This window comes from Echiichthys vipera (genome assembly GCF_963691815.1).
Source record: "Echiichthys vipera genome assembly, chromosome: 14".
In the NCBI taxonomy this organism is placed as follows: domain Eukaryota; kingdom Metazoa; phylum Chordata; class Actinopteri; order Perciformes; family Trachinidae; genus Echiichthys; species Echiichthys vipera.
In genome coordinates, this window is record NC_139839.1 from 25,715,709 (window position 1) to 25,740,476 (window position 24,768).

General features: G+C 40.7%; 1 protein-coding gene across 1 annotated transcript in view; it reads left to right on the plus strand.

Annotated features, from left to right (window-relative positions):
• The window catches only part of igsf9bb (immunoglobulin superfamily, member 9Bb), a gene marked incomplete at both ends in the record, with an annotated part of 174,790 nt that overhangs the window by 78,038 nt on the left and 71,984 nt on the right, over nt 1-24,768 (plus strand). The window contains 3 exons of the mRNA XM_083926342.1: nt 7,256-7,407; nt 10,767-10,884; nt 24,298-24,439. Coding sequence (XP_083782468.1) covers nt 7,256-7,407; nt 10,767-10,884; nt 24,298-24,439 — 412 coding nt within the window. The remainder of the gene's footprint in view (nt 1-7,255; nt 7,408-10,766; nt 10,885-24,297; nt 24,440-24,768) is intronic.

Sequence of the window (24,768 nt, forward strand, 5' to 3'; positions counted from 1 at the left end):
GGATTGCACAGCTTCTGCTGCTCCTAAACCTGCACAAATAAGACAAAAAAACGTGTAATTCTCAAAGCACCTGCAAAGGGTGAAATGTACCCCTAACTGCACTGCCAGACAAATAACCTCTCAGTGCTCCTGTACTATTTGCACATATTTAAATGAGGTAATATACATACAATGAGCCTCATTGCAAAAACAGTCCAATTGACAAAGTTCAGGGGTGTCATGTCTAGACTTTCTAATGATCATCGCAGCAGTGATTGCACCTCGCCAGTCAAGGCATAGACATAGCTTATAGTCTGAAAATGCCTCTTTTTTTTCTGCCTTTGTTCTAGGCAAAGGCAACATGTATACTTTAAGGCAGGGGTCTCAAACTCAAGTTCCCTGGGGGCCGCTGGAGGCAGAGAATGGGTGAGGCTGGGCCGCATAGGGGATTACACAAAAAAACGTCATTATTAACTGTTTTAATGATTTCTTCTGAACATGAAGTGTCTTGAACATGAATGGAACATTGAATGAAGATCATGAATGGTTCTTCTGAACATGGCTTCTCTTGCCTACTCTTTGCTGCCAGACACTTGACAACGCTTCTTCTCAGATATCTGAGCCACATTTGGCTTGAGAGAGGAAGCAGTTGAGACCCTCATCACTAAAGAGACCCTCACCCCGTATGGCTTGAAGATGATCATCAGTAAGTCTAGACCTGTACTTGGACTTATTGAAGTTCAAGGTGGAGAAGAACCTTTCACACAAATATGTGCTTCCAAAAAGGCACATGGTCCGCTTGAACAGTTGGGAAAGCTCAGGGAAGCTGGGGGGCAATTCTCTCAGAAAATTGCACATGCATGTCTGATTTTCCACTCACCTCCCTGAACTTGGCTTTGAGGTCAGAGTTGCATTGCAGGTCAATGAGCTCCATTTGAAGCACAGGAGGGGCATCTTGCACAACAAAGGTGAAGGGGTCTGCAAAAATTTGAAACGTGGCTCTGTGTATCTTGAAGTCTGCAAATCTGTGATCATTCCTTCTGTAGTTTCAAAATGGCATCAACAAATTTCTCGCCACTGAATGGTGTGCCTGCATCCACAAGTGCCTTGCATGCTGGGAAATGGCAAAGGTTTGTCTGAGAGAGCTGGGCATTCCATAACTCAAGTTTTGTGGAGAATGCCCTCACGTTGTCATAGGCAGCAATGACAAGCTGCCCCTGGCCTTGTAACTTCTTGTTTAGTACATTCAGCTCATGCGTGATGTCAACAAGTAAAGCTAAATCCATGAGCCATTCGGATCGCTTAACATAGCAACAGCCGCACCATCCTTCTCCATGAAGGCTTTCAATTCTTATCTCAACTCAAAAAATCTTTTCAAGACATTTCCCCTGCTGAGCCAACGTACCTCGGTGAAATATAGCACATCTTCATATTCTGACTCCATTTCCTGTAAAAAAGCAAGGAACTTCCTGTGCTTTAAGCCCCTGGATCTGATTTGGTTGATGCATTTCATAACAACTGACATCACATCGTCAGACTTCAGGCATTTGCTGCAAAGGGCCTGCTGATGGATAATGCAGTGCAGCGCAATGGCCTCCTCCACACCCTCCTCCTTCAGTTTTCTTTGCACAAGTGCCACCAGTCCATTTTTCCTCCCTGTCATCGATGGCACTCTGTCAGTTGTTATTCCAACAAGCCTCTTCCATGGCAAACCGGCATTCTCAATGGCAGCACACAGCTGGTGAAAAATCTCTGGAGCGGTGGTCTGGCAATGCATTGGAATTACTGTGAGCAACTCTTCTGTCACTTCAAAATTGCTATCAACACCACGGACATAAATTGTGAGTTGAGCAGTGTCAGTTATGTCTGTGCTTTCATCAAGAGCGACTGAGTATGCATCAAAACATTTGGCTTTCTCACGCAGTTGATCATAAATGTTACTTGACAGGTCAGAAATGCGTTGTGCCACGGTGTTGGCAGAAAGGCAGATGTTGCTAAACTGACCTTTCTTTTCTGGACAGAAGATACTTGCAGCCTGCAATAAGCATTTTTTTACAAACTCGCCTTCTGTGAATGGTTTTCCCGCCTTAGCAATCATCTCACTAACCACATAGCTAGCTTCGACTGCTGCAAAACTCTCTTGCAAATCTTGTTGTCTCAGTAGACATGTTTTAAGACTGACAACCAGGTTGGCTCTCTCATCTCCCTGGTATTTTGCATATTCCTCAGCATGTTTAGTTGAATAATGACGTTTCAGGTTGTACTCTTTGTGCACCGCAACTTTCTCAGTGCAAATAAGACATGTCGGAATGCCCCTGTGCTCAACAAAGAAATACTGCGCCTCCCACTTTTCCTGAAATTGTCTGTGCTCATCACCAACCTTTCTGTTTACTGCAGGCTTTGAAAAAGACATGAGTGGTGTGTGACAAAATATAGTTAATTCCAAGTGTCGCTCTTGTCAAGTTTCAATGAAGTATTAGCTAGCGACGCACGAGAATGTCTTGACGCATGACGTCATTGCCGCTTCTTCCTATATCAACAGCACAGCATGTGTACAAAAGACTATGTCTTCGGAAATTCCTACAGCCACCAGGTCCGTGAACGCAGCACTTACACGCATTGTGATTCGGCGATGATTATGACAATTCCCCCCCACACACACACACACACATCCACAATCAGACACAAGTAAACAGTTGAGACTGGACTGTTTTTATTCTTCACCTGAGCATCACAAGTGCCCTGACCCGGCACTCTGCTGCCACCCTGATTATCACAGTCTCCCACACAGTGTGTGATGAACAGCCCGGTAGCAGTCGCCTTTCTCTTTGCGCTCGATCATGGCATTTGTAGATGGTAGAAAGTACCGGGATGGCGAGCGCAAAAAGGGCAACTGCTATCTGGCTGTTATCTGCATGCCGTGCTGTTGTTGCAGGTGTGGAGTGCATATAGCCGGTGTAGCTTAGCCTAGTCCGACCGTCAGCCCCGACGAGGAACGGCGGGCGGGAGCTTGCTTAGTGGCCCCGTCAGAGGTCCACTCCGCTCACGGGCCGCATTAATATTATACTTTCATAACAAGGTGGGGACCGCAAAATATCAGCCTGCGGGACGCGATTGGCCCGCGGGCCGCCAGCTTGAGACCCCTGCTTTAAGGGCAATTCAGATGCAAAACTTTATAGGTGTGTTTGTGCTATAATCCGATCTTTCGTGAATCACACCTTGAGACAGGGCAAATAGCGGTTGCAAGAGATGCACAATTCTTTCAGTCTATGTTGGGCATGGAATTAGCTGTATGGCCTGGCTTATAGTTGCAGATGGAATGGCATGTTAGCAATCAGGAGGCTACAGGATTACACATGTAAGCAGATCAGCTTCAGTCCTAAGGTGATTAGATTGAGAATATCAAAACAGGAGTTATGACTGAACACAATCTGCAGCAAATCACTGACAATGATATCGACATGTGTGTGTGTGCATTGAATGGTGTTGTTTCATGTTAAATGGGAGTGGGGTAGTTAGAAAACACAGCTTAAGTATATTTGGTAGGAAGACATGCCGACTGTCTTGTATGATCATCCATCCACAAAACCTAGATGGCCTCTGAGCTAAAGATTTTGAAAACTGGTTTTACAATACGCAGCATGCCTTGCTCATCAGTACTAAAGAAACACACTTGATTCAAGCGTTCAACTCTAAATTCAAATAACTCATGTCCTCGATGAAGGAGAAGAACAAGTTCTCCTGTTTTTCAAAGAAATGCTAGTGCTGTTGCAGTAAATGTCAGACCTTCCGCTCACATTTCACATTTAGGCTTTGAGTAACTCGTTGTGAGTGTGCTTTCCATACAAATGCACAAGCATGCTATGTTGGTGTATGTGCAGCTCTATGTGCCCTCAGCTCTTCAGTTATATGACAAGCCTTCCATTGCTACCTAGCATCCATGGTTTTATTTTCTTTACTGGTAGAAAGCTAAAATTGTGAACCTTGAGAAATGTGCAACCAACCAAATAGTAAAGGCAAAGCCACATAAAGTTTACACACATCCATTATTGAGTGGTCTCTTAGTAACCTGCTTGATTGACCAGTCTCCTGCTTTTATGTACACTTGGCTTCCAGAGGAGGAAACAGAAGATTTCTGCTACCAAGTTAGGGGCTGTGTCCGCATTGTCTTTCTCTTGCAAAAAAGGCTGGCAGGAAACTGGGGAGTGCTTCATCCCAGTGCCTCGAAGCACTGTCAGTGTGGGTTTTGTTTTTATGACAACAACATAAATGTTATCTAGGTAGCTACCTTAATTTCGCATCAAGCCACACAGAGCAACTTGAGCCAGACAGGAAGTCAAACATAGGAAAGGCATGGAGCATCCTGTGAACTTTCAAATTAAAACACCCTGTGCACTTCTGATTATATATCAAATCACTATATCAACAAATACACATTCAACTACAGAGCCTACTTACCCATGGTTGAAGCACAAAAATCAATGACAAATAACGGGTAAAAGATCAAATGATCAGCAAGTCCATAGGAAGAGTAACCTTTTATTTGTTTACTGTCCTTCTTATACATGCACGACTGTACAGATTATCGCGTGAGCGCACTTTTCTCCTGATCCGTACATGCAGATGACAGAACAAGACCCTCTCTGATAGTTTCCTGAACACGAAAGACAGTGATGACACCAGTGCTTTTTTGAAAAGTTCAAAGATTCTCAACTAAAGCACTCAAGGCATGGGTGACCGAATATAATCTCTCCTCATTGGGAACAAATAAAAAAAGATACTGGTGCTCAGAAAATGCCCTTAGAAAATACCTTTAAAGACTACAATGTCTCCTAAAACCAAATCTCTGCATCACTGTTATGTTTGACTGAATTTAAAACTTTGAGTCTTCTTCAAGTGATACACTTTAAGGTTTTTAGGTCATTGGAAGCATTGCAAACGAATGAGTGAAATGGTGCTATGAAATTCTTGAACATCCATGCTTAATCCATGATATTTGACTTTAGGAATTCATAGAAAATGTCTGAAAAACAGTGGAAAACAAATGATATCCCAGTCCAATAATCCTGTATGTAACACAACAATACACGTGTGTTGTAGAAGATGATTCTATAAATACTGAAATATTAAAAGATCAAACTCTCTATCAAGACACAGTTAGGTCATTAGTTGCTACCATAGCCATTTTAAAACCTGTTGACTTGTTGACCCCTCTCCACAGAGACACATCACTTGCACGAGATGAGATAATACCTTATGCATGCAGGAGACAAGCCGTGAGAATTATGTAATAAAAGGCTATTAATGGAACTGTGTTCAACTTGAAGGAGGCTGTTTTCCCCCCACATTGCCAAGCTTATGACAGTTGACCTGTCTCCTGGCAACCTTCACATTCCACCAGTGTTGGGCAGTAACGTGTTACTAGTAACGGATACCTATAATAATTTTACTTTTCCCAGTAACAAGTAGAGTAACGAATATCTAAAAGAAATATTACTGATAATATTACAGTTACCCTCCATAAAACGTCTTGTTAAAATGTTACATTTTGTTACTGATTTAAATTAAACAATGCAATCCCCGGCTGGATTTTTATTTTTTTTAAATCCCCACTGGACTTATTTTCACGACATGTTACCATTCAACAGCTGCAAATACTTTCATAACTCTGCTTTTGTCGAGAAGAAAAATTACATGAACATCGTGGTCAAATGAAAATTGTGTATGGGTGACAAGACTCTTTCCACTGCGAGAACACAACCTCAAACCTCCAGAAAAACCTGCTGGAAAAAATCCCTGCAACAATGCTCCCTCTGCTGCCGCGGAGGGTGGCTGTAGCCCCTCAGTGGCTAAACAACCAAAATTGGTTTTGAATCGTGGTTGTGGACAGCAGGCTACAAGCGACCAACAACTAATGAAGCTTGTGGCTGGAAATGTGGTGGGTGAGTCGTGTTGCACATCTCCACAATTGACATGTAGCGGATTACTGTAAGACCTGAATGCGAGTGGCCGGGGTTCATCATCAATCTATTGGGATTAATGGCCAACATTTCTGAATTTGGCATAGTTATTTTAAGACAATATTTAGAATCTTTTCACTTATGAATTTACATGATCGGCTATTTTTTGCCAACACGCCTCCCTAGCCTTATATGTGCAACTGTGTTGCCCCTTACTGTTATTATACTCTTGAACTCCTCATAGGAGTTCATTATAATGATCTCTTTAGTGAAATATGTGGCCCTTGATCCATCCAACTGTGGAGATGGGCAACATCTCACCCAACACATATCCAACCACAAGCTTCACTAGTTGTTTGTCACTTGTAGCCTGTTGCATTAAAGGAGGGGCGTTCAAGAACCGTCGGAAAGTTGATTTTTTTTATGTTCGTGGCTACTTAGATAATATCCAGGGCTAATGTAGACCCCCTCTCTCTCCCATTTCCTGTCAATCTCCAGCTGTAAAATGGAGACATTATTATTCATCATCATAATCATTATTAGGCCAACAGAGCTCTGCTTTCACTTCCATGTTGTGCTGCATTCCTGCTAATGTACAAATCTTTGTATCAGAATAAGTAAGGATGGACCCAAATATTTGACTTTTCAGGTATTTATTCAACAAACATGTTGCATTGATCGGCTAATTTCACACTACCAATAAGTAGTTTTCTAGCTGCTACGCTAGTTGAAAGTGTCAACACTGAAACACTGCCACGTTGGGCTATCTATCTCAGCTTATAACGAAGAAATGTCTGGCTGACACTCGTTATAACAGCAGTATGATGTGTGTAGAGGTCAGTGTGGATATACAGTAGCAGCCTTTTTCATTTCATTTTCAGGCAATTTCATGAAGGTAAACGCAGTGAACGGGTGCCTATAATGCCACTACTGGAATGGCACTGGCTGGCTGAGTCTTTCTCGAGTTCTGCGTTAGTTTTAGAAGCGCTTGATTTGATATGCAGCAGTTTTCTATGAAGGGAGCTCTCATTTTTAACGTCAATATCACAGTTGATCATGTTCATTTAACTGTGGGAAGCCAAAATCATGATTGCGATTAATTTTCAATTATTTTTGCAGCCCTAATGTGGACTCAGTGAACATTTGTTTATTTTAGTTGTCATTGTCTAATTAAATGCTGCAGTATGTAACATTTATACTGGGTCAAGAGAAGTCAACCGAAACTTTGTGCCTTTTCTACGTGTGCTTAATCCCTTTAAAACATGTTTAACAAAGGATTCTTTTTCTAACTTCTCTCTGCCTTCTTTACTCCTCAGCTCCCCCCACGTTCACGGACACACCACCTCAGTATGTAGAGGCCAAGGAGGGGGGTAGCATTACTTTGACCTGCACGGCCTTCGGCAACCCCAAACCCTCGGTTAGCTGGCTGCGGGAAGGCAGCCTCATGTTCAGCAGTGCCAAGTATAAGGTGTGTAACTATATTATTTCTTTATGTCTCTTCTGATTATGGATCATATTATTCCTCTTAGGTTGTATTCTGACTAACAGTATTGCTATGTGGAAAGAGGCAACCTCCTCATTTCTTTTTATGAAACTACTGCATGAGCAAAGCACGGGAAAAAGACGCAGGGTTGTTCGTTTTAAAAATTTTATTTAACCTTTATTCATACGGATAATCTCATTGAGACACAGGGTCTCATTTTCAAGAGAGACCTTATTAACATACAACATACAGCAAAACAACACACAGTTACATAGAACAGGAGATTCACACAAAGAGAAAACAGAACACAGTCTATACAAGTGCAAAGTGTCATGGCAGTAGTTTAAAACTGTCTAGAAAAACAAGAGCAGACCCCCACAGACGATCTCTCCAGATTTCATAAAATGAATTTAAAATCCACCAGAGGAACCACGCTGGAAAGCCTCTGGTCCTGCTGCAGTTTGTTCCAGGTTGAAGGGGCAGAGTAGGAAAAGGCCTTTTTTTACCAATCCTGCCACACATCTGGTAAAAACTTGTTACCCGTTTGGTACCTAGATTGGTCACTTGAGTCATGTGTGAAATTATTTTACTCATTTTATCTCCTGAGCACTCTCAAGTTATTTGTGCTCAACCTCCCATGACTTTACCTTCCAGGAGAATTAAGGAGCTTACACATAACCATACCCATCAGTGAGAGCATCGCATGAAATGTCCGAATTTATTGAACATTATGGACAACTCCTCTACTTGTGTAGGCTTGCTTCGGTAACTCTTTTCTTATGCGTCCCTGCCACTGACAGCCTGTAGGGCTGGCTGTTGCCAACAACCTCCCATAAGATATGTATCACGATACAGTGAATAATGACCATGTCCTATACAGAATATACTACAACGGCTGTTAAATTAAAATCAACAGAGATCTTCAAAGTAAAATATTCTGCTTTTAATCCCAGAGTTATAAATAAATGCAAATGAAATGTTCTTACGTTTTTTAAACATATAAAAAAATGTTTTTAGTGTGGATTTGCCTTGGCTGCCACACATTTGCTATATTGTGCACTCCACCATAGATGATGTTTCGTTTTCAAAACTGCTGTCACAGCATTTGCTTCTGTATCTATACAGTAGCATCTGATACCATAGACTGTAAGTAGTAAAAATATAAAGATGGACTTAGCTACCATATTGTCACCCATTGGTTTGAAGCCAGGAAATTGCATTTTGGCTGTTACCATCTTGGTTTTTTGAAACCAGACGTGACCTTGTTTGAACAAGAGTGCGGGACTGATGAGGAGCAATACGCAATGTCAGGCTGCATTCCACTGTCATTTCAATGATGCTTGGCTAAATGCTAAAGAATGCTTGCACTCACAACATTTCAAACAAATGTCCTACAGAATAAAATGATGACATTTTATATCCAGAAAATCAAAGGTCAACTTCACCATGACATCATAATGTTTGATAACTCAGGAACAGAAGGGGAGATATTTGGTCAGATACTGAATTGGCGAAACAAACTAGATCTAAAGATTTGTTTTATAGTGTCCATGTTTCACCAAAAATACACCTATATATCTTTTATTAAATTCCTTTAAAGTCTTCAATACACAAATTATGTAGGTCTGGACAGTTTGAATGTAAACCACAAGACTGGTTGACAGAGGGATACCATGATTCAAATGATTATTTTTTCATTGTTGATTTGTCAAGTCAGTGTCATTTATCTAGACCAATATCATAACTCTGTACAGTGTACTCTGTCCTTAGACCCTTGATTCAGATAATAAAAAAAAGCTCTTTAATGGTTGAAAAATGGAATAAACTTCAGGAGGAGAGGAGCCCTCTCCCAGGGAGAACATACATGCAAAGATTTAGACCAAAATAGCAAAATAACAATATGTAAAATCATGATGACAGTATATCGATTCTTAACATAAATGAAGAATATGGATCTGGAAGGTTGTCGAGATGTTGAGGGTGTGTTGCTCATGTGCCGCCAAACAGATTGGACATGAGCCACACACCCTCCTCTTCACCATGGAGACCTGGAAGAGGACAAGCTACACAAACACACAACAAAGAGAGAGACAAGAGGAGAGGCTGAATCTCCTGGAGAATTTGTGAATCTATTAGTGAGTATGATCCTTGTGGGATTTGCTGTACGTGTAGCATAGTGAATAAACAGTGCAGTTGGCATCTTTACAGTTACTATGACAGAACATGAAGATACGCTCCATACTGACTGATGATTTAGATGATGCTCTAATCTAAATAACCACTTGCACTCTGCACTCTGATCTCAGTTTCAACAAATAAACTTCTTGTTTTCTGAAAAAGAATAACAGTCTAACACTACAATGGAAGCTACTGCACCATGCTTTCACATGTGGTGGATTGAAAAAGGAAGTTAAAGGAAGGGGAAGGAGAGTCTTTTGAGTCTGTTTGGACTTCAGCTGTTTCTTTGACAGGAAGTGCTAAACATAAAGATGTGTTTTGTTCTTTAAACCCTTCTGCAAAAAACAGATACTACATTAAAAGAAGGCAAGAAACATTTCATGTCTGTCTTCAAACAACAATGTAAAATCAGTGGTTGCCTCCCAAATGGTACAAACGTTGCCCAAATCACAAGCCACGGCAATATGCTATATATATATATCTGCCCAATACAATAAGAAGTAAAACCTCCCAACCCCACATCACTACCAAGATCTGCAATAGTAATAGTCTTCACAAACACTTTCTATGTTTTGCTGCCTTTTAGGCTCAGCCCTGAGGGTTGTTGTGTAGTAAAACCGCCCTCTTTACCTTCTCCAAAACCAGTTTTGCTCAGGCCAAAATACATTTCCGCTTCAAAATACAAACACAGTAGATCTGTTACATGTTTAAGAAGCAATGAGTTTGTAGTAATAAAGTACCTTTAGCTACCTAAAAGCTCCTGGGACTATAATCATTGGATTCTCCACAGCACTATTTTTTTTTATCACGTTGGGCATCTTGTAACTGCACTGTAAGAACACTATTTATACGTTTGAAGTCTATTATTTGAGTTTTTAGATATGCATATAGATTTTAAATAAAATGCTGATCTGATGCATTTCTTCAACTTATATAAAGCATAAGAAATGTGCACATACCTCTTTGTTTTACTTTTTAAAGCTTTGGACTTAAAACTTAACATGTTTGTGTGTGTATTTATACTGTGTGTATGTTTAAATGCATGTGACCACAGAGTGACTCACTGGATAAAACGTTCTTTGTTTGGAAGACCAAAGTTCTAGTCACCGACGATCCACCTTAAAAGGAGACCTTAAATAGTCAAATCTTTATCTGTGTGTGTTCAGGTGTCTGATGGGAGTTTGACGGTGCTATCCATTACCCGGGAGGATCGTGGGGCCTACACGTGTCGAGCCTTCAGCCCCCAGGGAGAGGTCATTCACACCACACGGCTGCTAGTACAAGGTGTGTGAGTGTGTGTGTGTGTGCGTGCGTGTGTGTGTGTGTGTGTGTGTGTGCGTGTGTGTGTGTGTGTGTGTGTGTGTGTGTGTGTGTGTGTGTGTGTGTGTGTGTGTGTGTGTGTGTGTGTGTGTGTGTGTGTGTGTGTGTGTGTGTGTGTGTGTGTGTGTGTGTGTGTGTGTGTGTGTGTGTGTGTGTGTGTGTGTGTGTGTGTGTGTGTGTGTGTGTGTGTGTGTGTGCGTGCGTGCGTGCGTGCGTGCGTGCACGCATTGTGGTGCTACTTGTTCTAATGGCACACTCTTGTTTTGATGAAGAAAATATTATATTTGATTGAACTTGAGCAGCCAGTTTTCTGCTGTTGGAGGCCGATTCAATTCAATGGTTCATGTCTGTAGAGGCTGCCATTCTTCATTATATGTGCAGTCATAAACATACAGGTTATTGGTAAAGCACAATATGAAAGTGAATGTGCTTTGTGAGAATTGTGCCTAGAGGACGTTTTTATTTGATTCTTTCTTCTATGTGATTTTTAACTTAATTTGGGTTTGATACACTGTTTCATCTTTACACAGGGAAAATAGAAAACAATTGTTTTTATAATCAAGAAAGATGGATCGATTTCTGGGTTTACTATTATCCAACAGAAATGTTTTTTAAATTTTATTTCAAACTAATCAATAAAGTACACAGCAAGCTACCAGACCTGACCACCAGCAAACACACACGGAACATGATCAATATTGATCCAGAGCAGCAACAGAAACTATGTGGCCCCAAACCATTGTTGTTCTTAATCAAGTTCCTAAGTACAAACGTGTGTAGGAAAAAAGACACTGAAGCGCTAATGAAGGCTAAGAGTCTGAAGCAATGCTAGTGGCTCTGTAGCACATTGGTACCTAGCTACATTTCAGCATTCTGACGTTATTTGCAATGGCCCAAGCTATCTCTGTATATTTTGACCATTGTTGTATTTTTATGTATCCTTATGTTTTTGAGTTGTCCGTCCGTCCCAATCTTGTGAACGCAATATCTCAGGAACACCTGGAGGAATATTCTTCAAATCTGGCACAAATGTCCACTTGGACTCAAGGATGAAGATTTTTGGAGTTCAAAGGTCATGTTCAAGGTCACTGTGACCTCCCATAGCACATTTTTGACTGAGTTTTGACGTTAACTCAAGAATTTCATAAAAATATTTCACACGTATGTATCTAACACGATACAATGATGGAGTGATGCCTTTTCATATCCAAACAGTCAAAGGTCAACTTCACTGTGACATCATGATGTTTCATAACTCAGGAACAGAAGGGGAGACATTTGGTCAGACACTGAATTGGTGACACTGATTTTCAGACTGTGCTGATTGTGGAGATCTTCTGTGCTGCCGGGTTGAAGATGTGTGTGAAGAATCAATGTTTCACTGAAAACTCAATACCTTTACTACATACATTATGTCGTTCTGGACAAACTGCAACTTGACATTTTGGCAGAGGCTTACAACCACCATACAGGAATTCTAGTTAAACGTATTTTTCACGTAACAGAAACCAATGAGAGTGAATCTGCTTTTTGGATTTTATTATCATACTGTCTGTGTTTTACATTTTTTGGACTTAAAGCTTCCTAAACCAGATCCAGTTATTTTCACGGGGAAAATCCAAACATTGCAAACATTACATTACATCATATTACACAAGCGGCCATCAGGCAGAGAAAAGTATGCCCCCTAACACAGAAAAACACTGAAGCAGCTGTTTTTCATTAGCCATTGCATGGATCTGTGTAAGATTTATGTGAGAGTAACAACTGAAATGAATACACACACACACACACACACACACACACACACACACACACACACACACACACACACACACACACACACACACACACACATACACACACCGCTATCACATTTTTTCATTCAAATGTATTTAAATATATCATATATAGTATTTGAAGTGGAACTGTAGGTGGGGCAGGGCACCAGCTCTCTCATGCTAACCTAGTGAAGGTAAAATGGTTATGATAGCTTCCACAGGTACAAACAGAAATGTAAAAATAAGACACAATGGGTTCAAAATCTGTGTCACTTACACCCTGTTTCTCATTTAATACATGTAGAAATAACCTCAACCTGATATATTTTGAGTTTATATTTTGCACTAAAGTTCTTAATAAAATGTTAAAATATTCAATATTGTTAGAGAACTTGCTATATATACAGTATATGGTATATACCAATATATTTAAGTACAGGTATTGTCATAGAAGATTTTGGCCATAAAGCAAGATAAATGAATAAATGAATAGTAAGGTGCAGTGATGATGGTAAAATAAAATTCTAATGTTTATCTGTATGTACATGCAACATATGTTATAATATATGATTTGTATGGGATATGTAGTCTGGGTATAATATACATACTGATACTAAAAAAGACTATACAATGATTATGTGGACAGGCAATGTGCAAGAATGTACAGATCTGCTTTAGTCAAGGTGGGTGATTGAGGCTCTGATGGAGGTTTATGAATTGAAAAGTCTTATTGCCTTGGGTAGGAAAGATTTCCTGTAACGTCCCTTAGAGCAGCGGGGTTGGATCAGTCTGCTGCTGAAGCTGCTCTTCAGCTTGTCCAGTGTCTTGTGGAGGGGGTGAGAGGGATTGTCCATGATTTCTAGCAGTTTTGCCAGCATCCTGTTCTCCACCACCACCTCCAGGGCAACAAGCTTGGAGCCAACAACAGACTCTGCCTTCCTAATCAGTTTGTTCAGTCTGTCGGCGTCCTTTTCCTTGATGCCCGCACCCCAGGACACCGCAGCAAAGAAGATGGTGCTTGCAATCACAGACTGATAGAACATCTTCAGGGGCTTGTTCCTCCTAAAGTCGACCACCATCTCCCTTGTCTTCTCCACGTTCGGCTGCAGGTGGTTCTCCCCACACCACTTTACCAGGAACCTGCACTCTGCCCAGTGACGTGCAGTGAGAATTGGGGTTGGGGAGGCACTGACTCACAAGTCAGATTTACAAACATACAGTTGGATGCCAATAGGATAGGATGAGAGAATAGGAGCGAATAGGATGCTGAAAACCATTTTAAAACACCAGAGCCACTGTATATTGCAGTATATCTTACCTTTACTTGTACATGACTTCTCGCTTTGACTGAAAGTCCAGCTTTGAAAAATGTCTTAGTTTAGAAATCAAATCCTCCATTTTCAGGGCGAGAAATGACAGCTTGTCTCTAAGCTCTACAGCGTCACACAGCACACTTCTGTGTTTACTTTTTGCACACAGGTTAGAGTTCACCGTGACCTGCTGGCTATTAGGCTGCTCACTATCGCCGCCTAACTTGAGGCAGAGGTACTGCCTGCCTCAAGCCAAGCATTTTCTGTGTGGATTTATGTCTTATCAATAAGATGTAAATATTACACATATACGTAAAATACATTACTGAACACCATGGAAAAGAAGACGTATGCTTTTATTACATAAAAGTGTCCTCAACCATCATATTGGAAACATACACAGACATGGGAACAAGCACGCGCAGAGGGCACGCGCTCAATACAGTTTGTGAGTGATTGCGCAATCTGGAGGGAGGCACGGCTGTCCGTGCCTCACCTCTCGCATCCGAAGCGACTCCGTTAATTTAAACAGGAAATACAGAATTTTCTGCCATTTTTACTATAAAAACGGTCAAAATACATAAAGAACCACACCAAAATCATAGTCCAGAGGACAAATATTAATATTTGTTATTTTATTATTTCGTTTCTTTTTCCTCTCATGATGACAGGGGAGGCATAGCCTCACCTGCCTCCCCTGACTGCACGTCACTGACTCTGCCCCCCCTGAGGCTGAGTAGAATCTAAAGAGTGTATGATGCAATAGTATGTTTTGGAGTGGGACTACACTGAAAATAGTTTGGTGATGACAATCAACTGCTCAATTTTATAACAGGGACATTTCAGACTGGATGGAGCACAACAGTTTATTCATACATTTGAGCAGTTCATTATTTATAAAAGGCTACAGACAAAAATGAATCAAAGGATGAGAGATTTTTGCCTGCAGCTCTAAATGAAACGTCAGCTTCTGTAACTGTAAATTTGTCTGTCCACGCTTCAAGATGCGTTTAGCATATGTATTGTCTCGAATGTGCCACATTATGCACACATTGGTATCAAAGGTATTTTTTTTATTCAGAAATTGAAAGTCCACAAATGTGTGCCTCTGCAGCAATCATAGATGCGATACACTTTTCCAAAGAGGATACATGATAAAGCAACAGACATGACATACCAATTGCTGCCCCAGATTAAACTAAACTGATTTGTCATGACCTCATCTGCACTGAGGGAATTTTTCATTTTCACTGACTTTTCACCTGATTGATTCCTTCATAATAAGTACCAGTAAGAGGCTGTTTACATTTAGCAGCAACATTTGATCTGAGTGATCTGAACACACATTGACAGCTCTCAACATGTGATCACACCGCATGCTGCTTGATCATATTTGGAGCATCGCGCTAATCGCGCGTTTTGAGTGTTGATGCAGTTAGGTAGCAGTCTGCGGCTAGCTGCTTGCAGCTCTACTCTGCTGTTGTGCTAAATGGGATGTTATGCTAGTGCTAACCAGGGATCTGAATGCTTAAAAGAACAGAAATAAGCTCTCAGAAGAAGTGTGTGCCCTTTTTTTGTAGTGAGATCAGGCCGTCAGTGATTTACCCTCAGTAGCTGTAGAGGGTGCTGACATGCTGCGCAGCTCTCCTGTATATTAGACCGGGATACGCTCATGGGAAACGCTCAGGTCCCCAGGACAGGCTCTCTCGTGATATGCCACCATGGGCTTAGCAGCCAAGCGTGGTACTGCAGCACTCACCTGTTTAAGTGGTGGTCCTGCGTTTAGGAGAACATTGGCCCATTCACTCCCATACATGCGGGGAAGAGGAGATTACCTACATCGAGTTAAGGGCAGGAGAAGGAGGGTGCACCGCTTAAAAGGAGCCATAGTGAAACACCTCCAGCAGCTTAGGTCCTGTGTCCGTAGAGCCCAGTGCAAGGCTCCGGCAGAGACACAACTCTGCTGCTCAAACTTTTTTCTCAAACTTTTTCTATTATTTTTCATTGTTTTCCGGTATATGCCATATAATGCACTGCCAAACCAGAGAATAACGCTGAAAAACTGTTGCTTCTAGTTCCTTCACTGTGGCGTTTGAGCTTCACGCTGCAGAATGATGCATGGGTATAGTTTTCTGAAGCAGCTCATTTTAAATCTCAGTTTAATACCTGGACGTACCAGCAGGAATAAGTGACAATTCACAATTGGAGCTTCAACTATTAATCGATTAGTTGTCGGCTCTTAAATTCATCGCCAAATATTTTGATAAGCAATTAATCTGTTTCAGTAAAAAAAAAATGGTCGACACATTTATCAACAATGAAAATAATGTTCAGTTACACATGTAGTCACAACCTCCTTGAAAGTCATCATGGTCCAATATGTCATTAAGTTATGTAACAATATTTACATATTCATAGATCCCAGATTTTTCAATGTAATTGAAATTATTAATTTTTTTAACAAACAATCAACATTTTATATGTCCTAAAACATGTCAGGTTGGGTTCTTTAAATGTTCACTTGTTGAAATATCTCAACAATTGTCTGTTGGATTGGCACACAATTTTGTAAAGACATTCATGTTGCCTGGAGAATGAATCCTACTGACTTTTGTTATCCAGATTTTCTATCTAGTGTCACCAGCAGTTCAAAGTTGATACTTCTCTTGTAGAATACCTCAAAATCTACGTCTTTATTGATACAAAATATACAGAAATGTCTAGATGATGTATTTGAATGGTCCTCTAATTTTTACCTTCATACCACCATGAGGCTGACATTTGGCTGTTGCTCAGAGGTAGAGCGGGTCGTCCTCCATTCGAGATATTGGTGGTTCAATCCCTGGCTCCTCCAGTCTGCGTGTCGAAGTGTCCTTGGGCAAGACACTGAACCCTAAATTCCTCCCTTTGCTGCTCATGGGTGTGTGAATGTTTGGATTGGATTAGATGTTATGTAGATGTCCACTGTCATCAGTGTGAATGTCTGTGTGATTGGGTGAATGTAACAAGTAGTGTGAAAGCCCCTTGAGTAGTCAGAAGACTAGAAAGGTGCTATATACTGTATGTAAGTACATTTACCATTTGAGATTTTGAGTGAAACAGTTATTGGAAGGATTGTCAAAGAATTGCAACAGACATTCATGTACCTCTCAGAATCATTTGTAATGACATTTTATAATGAATTACGTGCAAAACTAATTGCATTCCCATCAGCTTTTAAACATCACTTGCAATTAATAAGCAAATGTTAGCATGCTAGCATGCTGAACTAAGATGGTGAACATGTTTCAGTGTACTAAACATGTTGACATTGTCACTGTGAGCATATTTGCCTACTGTTGACGTTAGCATTTAACTTAAAACACAGATAAGTACGGCTGGCATGGCTGTAGACTAAGTTTTGTCTCATGTCTTCCCTTCTGCTCTCACTCACCCACATGTGCATGCTATGTGCATTAAGTCTCTTGCTCTCTTCAGGGAGTTAGATGACATTTAATAATACATATGAGTTTAACACTCTGGCAAAGAATCCCCTGGTCACTGAATCTACTTTATAATCTTTATAATCTACTTTTATAATCTACTTTTTAATCAAGAGCAATAACCATATCTCTATATATTAATAAAATATGGCCTATTGTGTAAATGGCTTGTAAATGATCTCTGTCTAGCAGCAGTCATGACATATTTACTCTATCTTTAACTGGCTGGACTGATCATTGAGTATCATCAGTTCTGTGGATGTTTTAGTTGTAGTGATTCAGTGGGAGTGGAAACCTACTCTAAAACACTTGCATAAACCATGCATAGGTAGGTGGAAGGATAGAAAACTCACAACTGTTGCAATTGTGTGTCACTTTGCAAAAGGAATATTATAGACTTATACACCACAGCTTATTAGTGAGTATGAATGGTATGAATGCTCAAGGTGAATTTATTCTACAACACAGGGGTGGTTGAATTGATGAGCCTTATAGCCTGAGGGCAGAAGATGTCTGGTTTCATTCCTAAGTGTGAATATGAGCTTGCTTTCATCAAATTAATGCTAGACAAATATGTTTCTGTTGTGTATATGCTGGTTGTCAGTTTCTTTCATTTGTCAGAGAACAGTGAACATGTTCACAGACATCACAAATTTCCTTTGGCAACTAAATACAAAGCCTGGACTGAGCCAGAGCGCTTGTTTGACCCCTCCTGTATAATTTACGGGAGAGACAGATTAACAGAGGCCCTCCTGGAAAGCCACTGAGCAGCAGATCAGCTAAGAGACTGCAGTGCCAACAAATCTCCAGCACTCAGCTGGTTCCAAATAGGGCGTGTTGGCACACACACACACACACACACACACACACACACACACACACACACACACACACACACACACACACACACACACACACACACACACACACACACACACACACAAACACATACACACACAGACTCAAACGCCATCAACAGTCATCCAGCACAGAGTCCTGGTTGTCCTGCTAAGGGGCTGGCAGATGGAAATGCTCTGCCTGTTAAAGGATCAGGCCGTGGGCTACAGATCAGTACTAACATATGGGACTCAGAGTTTATAGTTGCAACACTGGCTCAACACAGCTAAATGTGTGTATCAGTGTGTGTTTCTCCGTCAGTGCCTTATTTAAGGTCTATTCTTTTGCGGACAAAAAGTTCTGCTTTTTGTATTGTTTGTTGGAACTATGCTGCACATAAAGGATAAAACTATCCAAGAGAACTCTGCTTGCTATATGGCCATGTTAGATGAAAGATTTGGATACATTGATGAATATTTGGCATTAGCACTGCAGTGTTCATTCAGACCATGTGCCCCTTCAGAACTACCCAATTGCTTGGGTCCTGAAAGTGCTACTTGCACCGTTCTTGAAAACCAGTAATCCCTTGGTTCGTCAGCAATACACCTGCCAAGTAAAGTCGTGAATAGTTCTTGAGATATGCGATCCTTCATAATTAGATGATAATGCTGCTGCAGCCCCATGATGAGTAGCAAAACAACAGATTTGGACACAATTCAAAATTGATGTAGACACAAATGAGCATGATTTTATGGATTGATTTGTCCGGACCCACAGAGTCCCAATAAAAAAAGATTATGTTTCTGTGAATTATGATTGAAATGTTACAGACTAAAACGTAAAGTTTATTGTTGGGCACCAATATCTGACCAAATTACACCGCATTGGACACAAAGCAGTCCCTTGCGTCCCCAGCAGTACATCTGCCAAGTGTGATAGTAGATTAGGTGATCAGTTCTTGAGATATGCAATGGACATGCGGGGACGGCTGTGGCTTGGTGGCAGAGTCGGTCGTCCTCTGATCGAGAGATTGGTGGTTCGATCCCCATCTCCCCCCGTTCCACATGTCGCAGTGTCCTTGAGCAAGACACTGAACCCCAAATTGCTCCCCGTGCTGCGCATGGGTGTGTGAATGTGGTGTGAATGGTTGGATCAGATTAGATGGTATGTAGATGTCCACTGCCATCAGCGTGAATGTCTGTGTGAATGGGTGAATGTGACAAACACTGTGAAGCGCCTTGAGTAGTCAGATGACTAGAAAGGCGCTATATAAGTACAAGTCCATTTACCATTTACATGCACAGAAAGGCGGCTGTGTCTCAGAGGTAGAGGCAGCACATATGGAAGTGTCCTTGGTCAAGACAGTTAACCCCGAGTTTCTCCCCGCGCTGCGCATGGATGTGTGAATGGGGTTTGAATGGTTAGATTAGATGGTGGTCAGGTAGCTTCTGCCACCAATGTGAATGTCCGTGTGAATGGGTGAATGTGACAAGTAGTGTGAAAGTAGTGTGAGTAGTCAAAAAACTAGAAAAGCTGTATAAGTACAAGTCCATTTACAAAAAGACAGACCGACAGATTCCTTGCATTATAATTAGATGTCCTTAACAGTCAATGCTAGAATTAACAGAAAATGAATGCAGAGAGATAAAAAATGACATGCCACAAAAATTCCCTGGCCTGACCTGATCCAGGGTTGTCATAGTTAATGGTCACTGTCTCAACTCCTTTGCTACAAAAAAATAATTTGATGGTGGTGTTAGCATGTGCACTACAGTATTGAATCTGCTATCGCTCTCATTATGATTTAGCCTCTGAGAGCAACAACTAATATTTCGGGCTATCCTCTGTAACAAACAGATACCCGGGTCAAGACTGTCTCTTCTGAGTGGCAGTCAATGCTTACGATCCATTTAGCAACTTGAGGCATGAGAATGGAGTTGTTTATTAACAGATATCTGTATGAATGCAGATAAATGATAACAGAAAGCTAATGAAAAGCTAAATCGTTGTCAGACAATAGCTTATGGGTTCCTTGATTGCATGAAGGCTAATGGGTTCCACCTCGTTTGCTCTCATCACAGACTGCATGCAACCAAAGTAGCTCAAACGTGATTGGTCCATACTACAGAGACTGCAAATGGAAATCAGACCGATTCCGCTACCAAGATCGTGTCCTGTCGCCTCCAGATTCTACATCCATATGCACAATCTGTCAATAGAGATTATTGTAAACCATAGCAGTCATTGGGACATGTAAGAAACACTGATGTGATTAAATTCAATCTTAAATGATAATTGAACTTCATCAGAAATGGGGTTCAAATGAAGTTGGGACATTATGTAAAACGTAAATAAAAACAGAATCCTGAGAATAGAATATTCGCTCATTTTGCATTTAATGCCTTTAACACATTCCAAAACAGCTGCGACGGGCATGTTTACCAATGTGTTACATCACCTTTCATTTTAATACTCAATAAGCATTTGGGAACTGAGGACACTATTTGTTGAAGCTTATTGAAGATTATTTTTTCTGCAGCAGGAACGATTGGCATACCTTTTAATTTTCTATAGCCTACATTTCCATTAGCGTAGCCTATGTGGAAGAAAACCTGATCGAGAAAGTGAATAACAGGCCGAGGTCACCGTGTACTGGGGACATAGGCCTGATAAGCACATTCTGTTTAGAAAACAATAGAACTGTGTTTGGGCATGAAGACGTCTGGACACCAAGTAGACGCCACTGATTGTAAATGTACTGAGTGTGTATTGGAAAGACCTGATGGGGCGTGTAAATGTTGTCAGCACGCAGATCTCGGTATAAGGCAGGAAGTTCTGTTAAGAGACACTTGGAATTTAGGAATTTTGGTATTGTGAATCTTGGAACTCTGTGATGAGTGTATCAAACCTTGATTCAATAAATTCTCCTTGATAGCTGTGAGACCTCTCTGCTGACGCCTTCTTGTAGACCTTTCTATTTTTATAATACATTGTTCTACCATACCTACAACATTACTTAAGGCACGAGGGACACTGTTGACGCTTTGTGTTCACATATGTGTCGACTTTTGACACTTCACTGCAACCTGCCTGGTCAGGTATTGATATTTTTCAATAAAGCGGTGAATCTAAAATGGCACTTGGTTCAAGACATAGTGAGTAGTTGACGCACTTGTTGTCAACTACTGCTACTACTACTTGTTGGGGAGAGAGCAAAGAAGACAGCAGGTCTCAGCTGTGCTCCAGCCACGCTAACAAAGCTCCGCCAATTCGGTAATGAACACACTTCATTTCACATTAAAAGTGGTTTATTTTCATAATTTGTCATTTAAAAGCTTTTATTGTGATGCAGAAAATCAGGAACCTTAACACGTCTCCAATACTGCTGAAAGGGATGATTGGATGACAAAAGTTGCATTGAAGAGACAAGTGTAACCACAGCCTGGGACCTCATGTGACGCTACATAATCAAAACAAGGTCATATCAGGATAAGAGTATGAACATGTTCTTGCATAAGGCGGAATGTGTCACTGTGAGAGTGATTACCGTATCATGATTTTATCTAATTAAAAAAAAAACACTCATTGAAACTTAAGCGTTCCTGTCCCTAACTGCAGCCATTTCTTTCATCAATCTCTTCATCACCAGTGGTTTCCTGAGACTGTACTGTACTTATGGTCTTTTGAGCCTCTATTATTTTTTTTATAGTTTTGTCTCGTTCACTGCTCTTCCAGCCAGTTGAGGAGACCTCTTTGACATTTGGTCCACTCATATTTGCTCCCTCTATGTCCAGTAGAGTCTCACTGAGATTTGCTTAGGCCATCCAACAGTCCACCATCCGTCTCTTTGCTTTACATATATCTATCAAATATTGTGTTGTTATTGGACTTTTAAGCTTACACCACTTACCCTGTTATGTAGAAATGTGTATCTTTAGTTTGAAATAATTAAATGCACACATTAGAAAGCGTGCACAACTGACACATGGGAAATGGGATCTTTCACACAGTCTTCTTAAGCAGCACTTATGTGTAGTATAACCTATTTCGGGTTGTATTGCTACACACACTAACACATAAATCCAACCACCTAGTGTGTTTTAAGTAGCTGAAATTAGATGAAGGTAGAATAGGCTTAGCTTCCAGACCAATCTCAGCATGTTTATGGTAGTTAGGGTCACAGTTAGGAAATGACTGCAAATCAAGTATCAGTATAAATATATCCATGCGTGCAAGGAGGATGATCCATCTGGCCCAGCAAGGATCACTCAATAAATTCTCATAATCCTTAACTGCGTGCAAAATAAGTCTGTGATATGGCTCTGGGGTCTGCCACAACACTACGCAGAATTCAGGGAGGATATAGCGGTGTTAATCCCTGTGTGTCTTCACAGGATGTTGTACATGGCCATAAATACCCCGCCTGACCCTTGCCTAGTCTGTTAACTAATTACTGTGTTGTGTCTGTAGTGGGTGTGACATGGTTGAGTGGGAAGTTCCCACTGAGAGAGGTCATATCTGTGGGACGTCCTTGTGAATGTCACACAGGCCCATGCTCTCCATGTGGAGAGTAAAGGAATTCACATTTTACACTGCAGGAAAAGGGAGCTTCACATAGATTAGTTTCCTGCTGCAGACAGTAAGGTTGGGCAATATGGTAAAATTGGCCACCATCAATTGTGCAATAACTTTATCACTTAAGTGCAATAATTTAATCTTACTGCTCATTTCTGTCATATACAGTCATACATATTTTATCTTGTACATTTCCTCTACATTTAAGTTATCTGATTTAACTTTCTAATTTAATTTTACTTGACCTGTATTCATATCTCTACCTCATATATATATTTGACGAAGAGTTTTATTGCTTACTGTTTATTGTTTTATACTTTCTGCATTTATTTAGCTAATAGTTTATTGGTTATCTTATACTGTATTTTTTACACCTCCCTTGTGTGTTTGTAAGCTGCTGGAAACTTAATTTCCTTGCGGGAGTTCATCCCAAAGGATCAGTAAAGAGAAGGCTAAGCCTAAAACATCTTCTTTTCACTGTTCCAACAATCACCAATTCTTGTTTGTTCAAAATAAATCATTAATTCACAGCGTAAGATGTAAAACCTTTACGGCTCTGAACACTTTAAACATTTTTCTCTGCTGTCTGCAGAGCGGCTTCAGAGGGAGACTATAACTAAAATTATAACCAGCAATTCACTCATTCAATTCTGATAACCAGCTAGCAGGGGACATTCCTGAAACATTGGCTAACATGGCCTATGAGATAACATTTTAAGGATGTTTATCATCTTAAATAATGTTCCTATAAGGTTAAACGCTAACTAAGACATCATGTTTTAACTGCAACATTCGGAGGATGTTTTGGGGATGTTATTGAGGTTAAATGATTATAAAAAATGATTATGTCATTTAAGAGGCATTCCCACATGTTTCATGATAACAAAGGATGAACGTTCTCATGGTAACATTTCAAAAATGTTTTAAAGATGTTATTGAGGTCTGAGATGTTTTTTTTAAAGGAAACATTCCTGTAATGTGACGTGTTAACAAAGGTAGAACTTTTCACCTTAGAACGTTAGAATGAGGGAACGTTGTGGGAAAGAAGAAACTTCTCAAAACATTCATAGAACATAAAATTTCAAGCTAGGGATATATTCTTCCAGTCGCCCAACCCTGGCAGTCAAATGATCAACAGCTGTCCTGTATGTGCTGCATATGTCTGTCGTTTTCACATAATTCTGGTAATTCTGGACATTGAGAATTTTGAATATTTCACCACATTTGAATATTAGTTTGAATTGTGAATAGAAATTGACAGCCATATTGCTAAAATTATATCGCCATCTTTGCAAAAATCCCTTTTTGACAGCATTACATTTAGCATCAGGCATATGCCATGAGCCAAAGTGCCTTAGTCAGTATATGTTTTTCTGTGTTTTTCTCCACCAGGCCCTCCGTTCATTGTGTCACCACCAGAGAACATTACAGTGAACATCTCGCAGGACGCCTTCTTCACCTGCCAGGCGGAGGCCTACCCTCGTAACCTGACCTACACCTGGTACTGGGAGGAGGACAACGTCTTCTTCAAGAAGTAAAGTTATGATCGGTTTCATTATTGTCCACCACATAACCTCGCCTGTCTGTACTGTTCACCAGCCACTGTCAAGAGTCCTATGTTGTCATGTTGTTTTTGTGGTGGGTATTCACTAAAGACTAGGATTTTATTGATACTAATGATATTATTGATTCTGCTTATCTGTCCAATTCCCTTATTCTATTCGGGAGCGTGCGTAGCGAGAGCATACGTAGATAGAGCGTGCGTAGCGTTGTCGCCGCGTGCCTACAGGGAGCGCGTGGAGCAAGTCTCCCATCATGCTGGGATTTGACGCGCTGAGACGTAGCGCTGAGAAAGGACAGCGG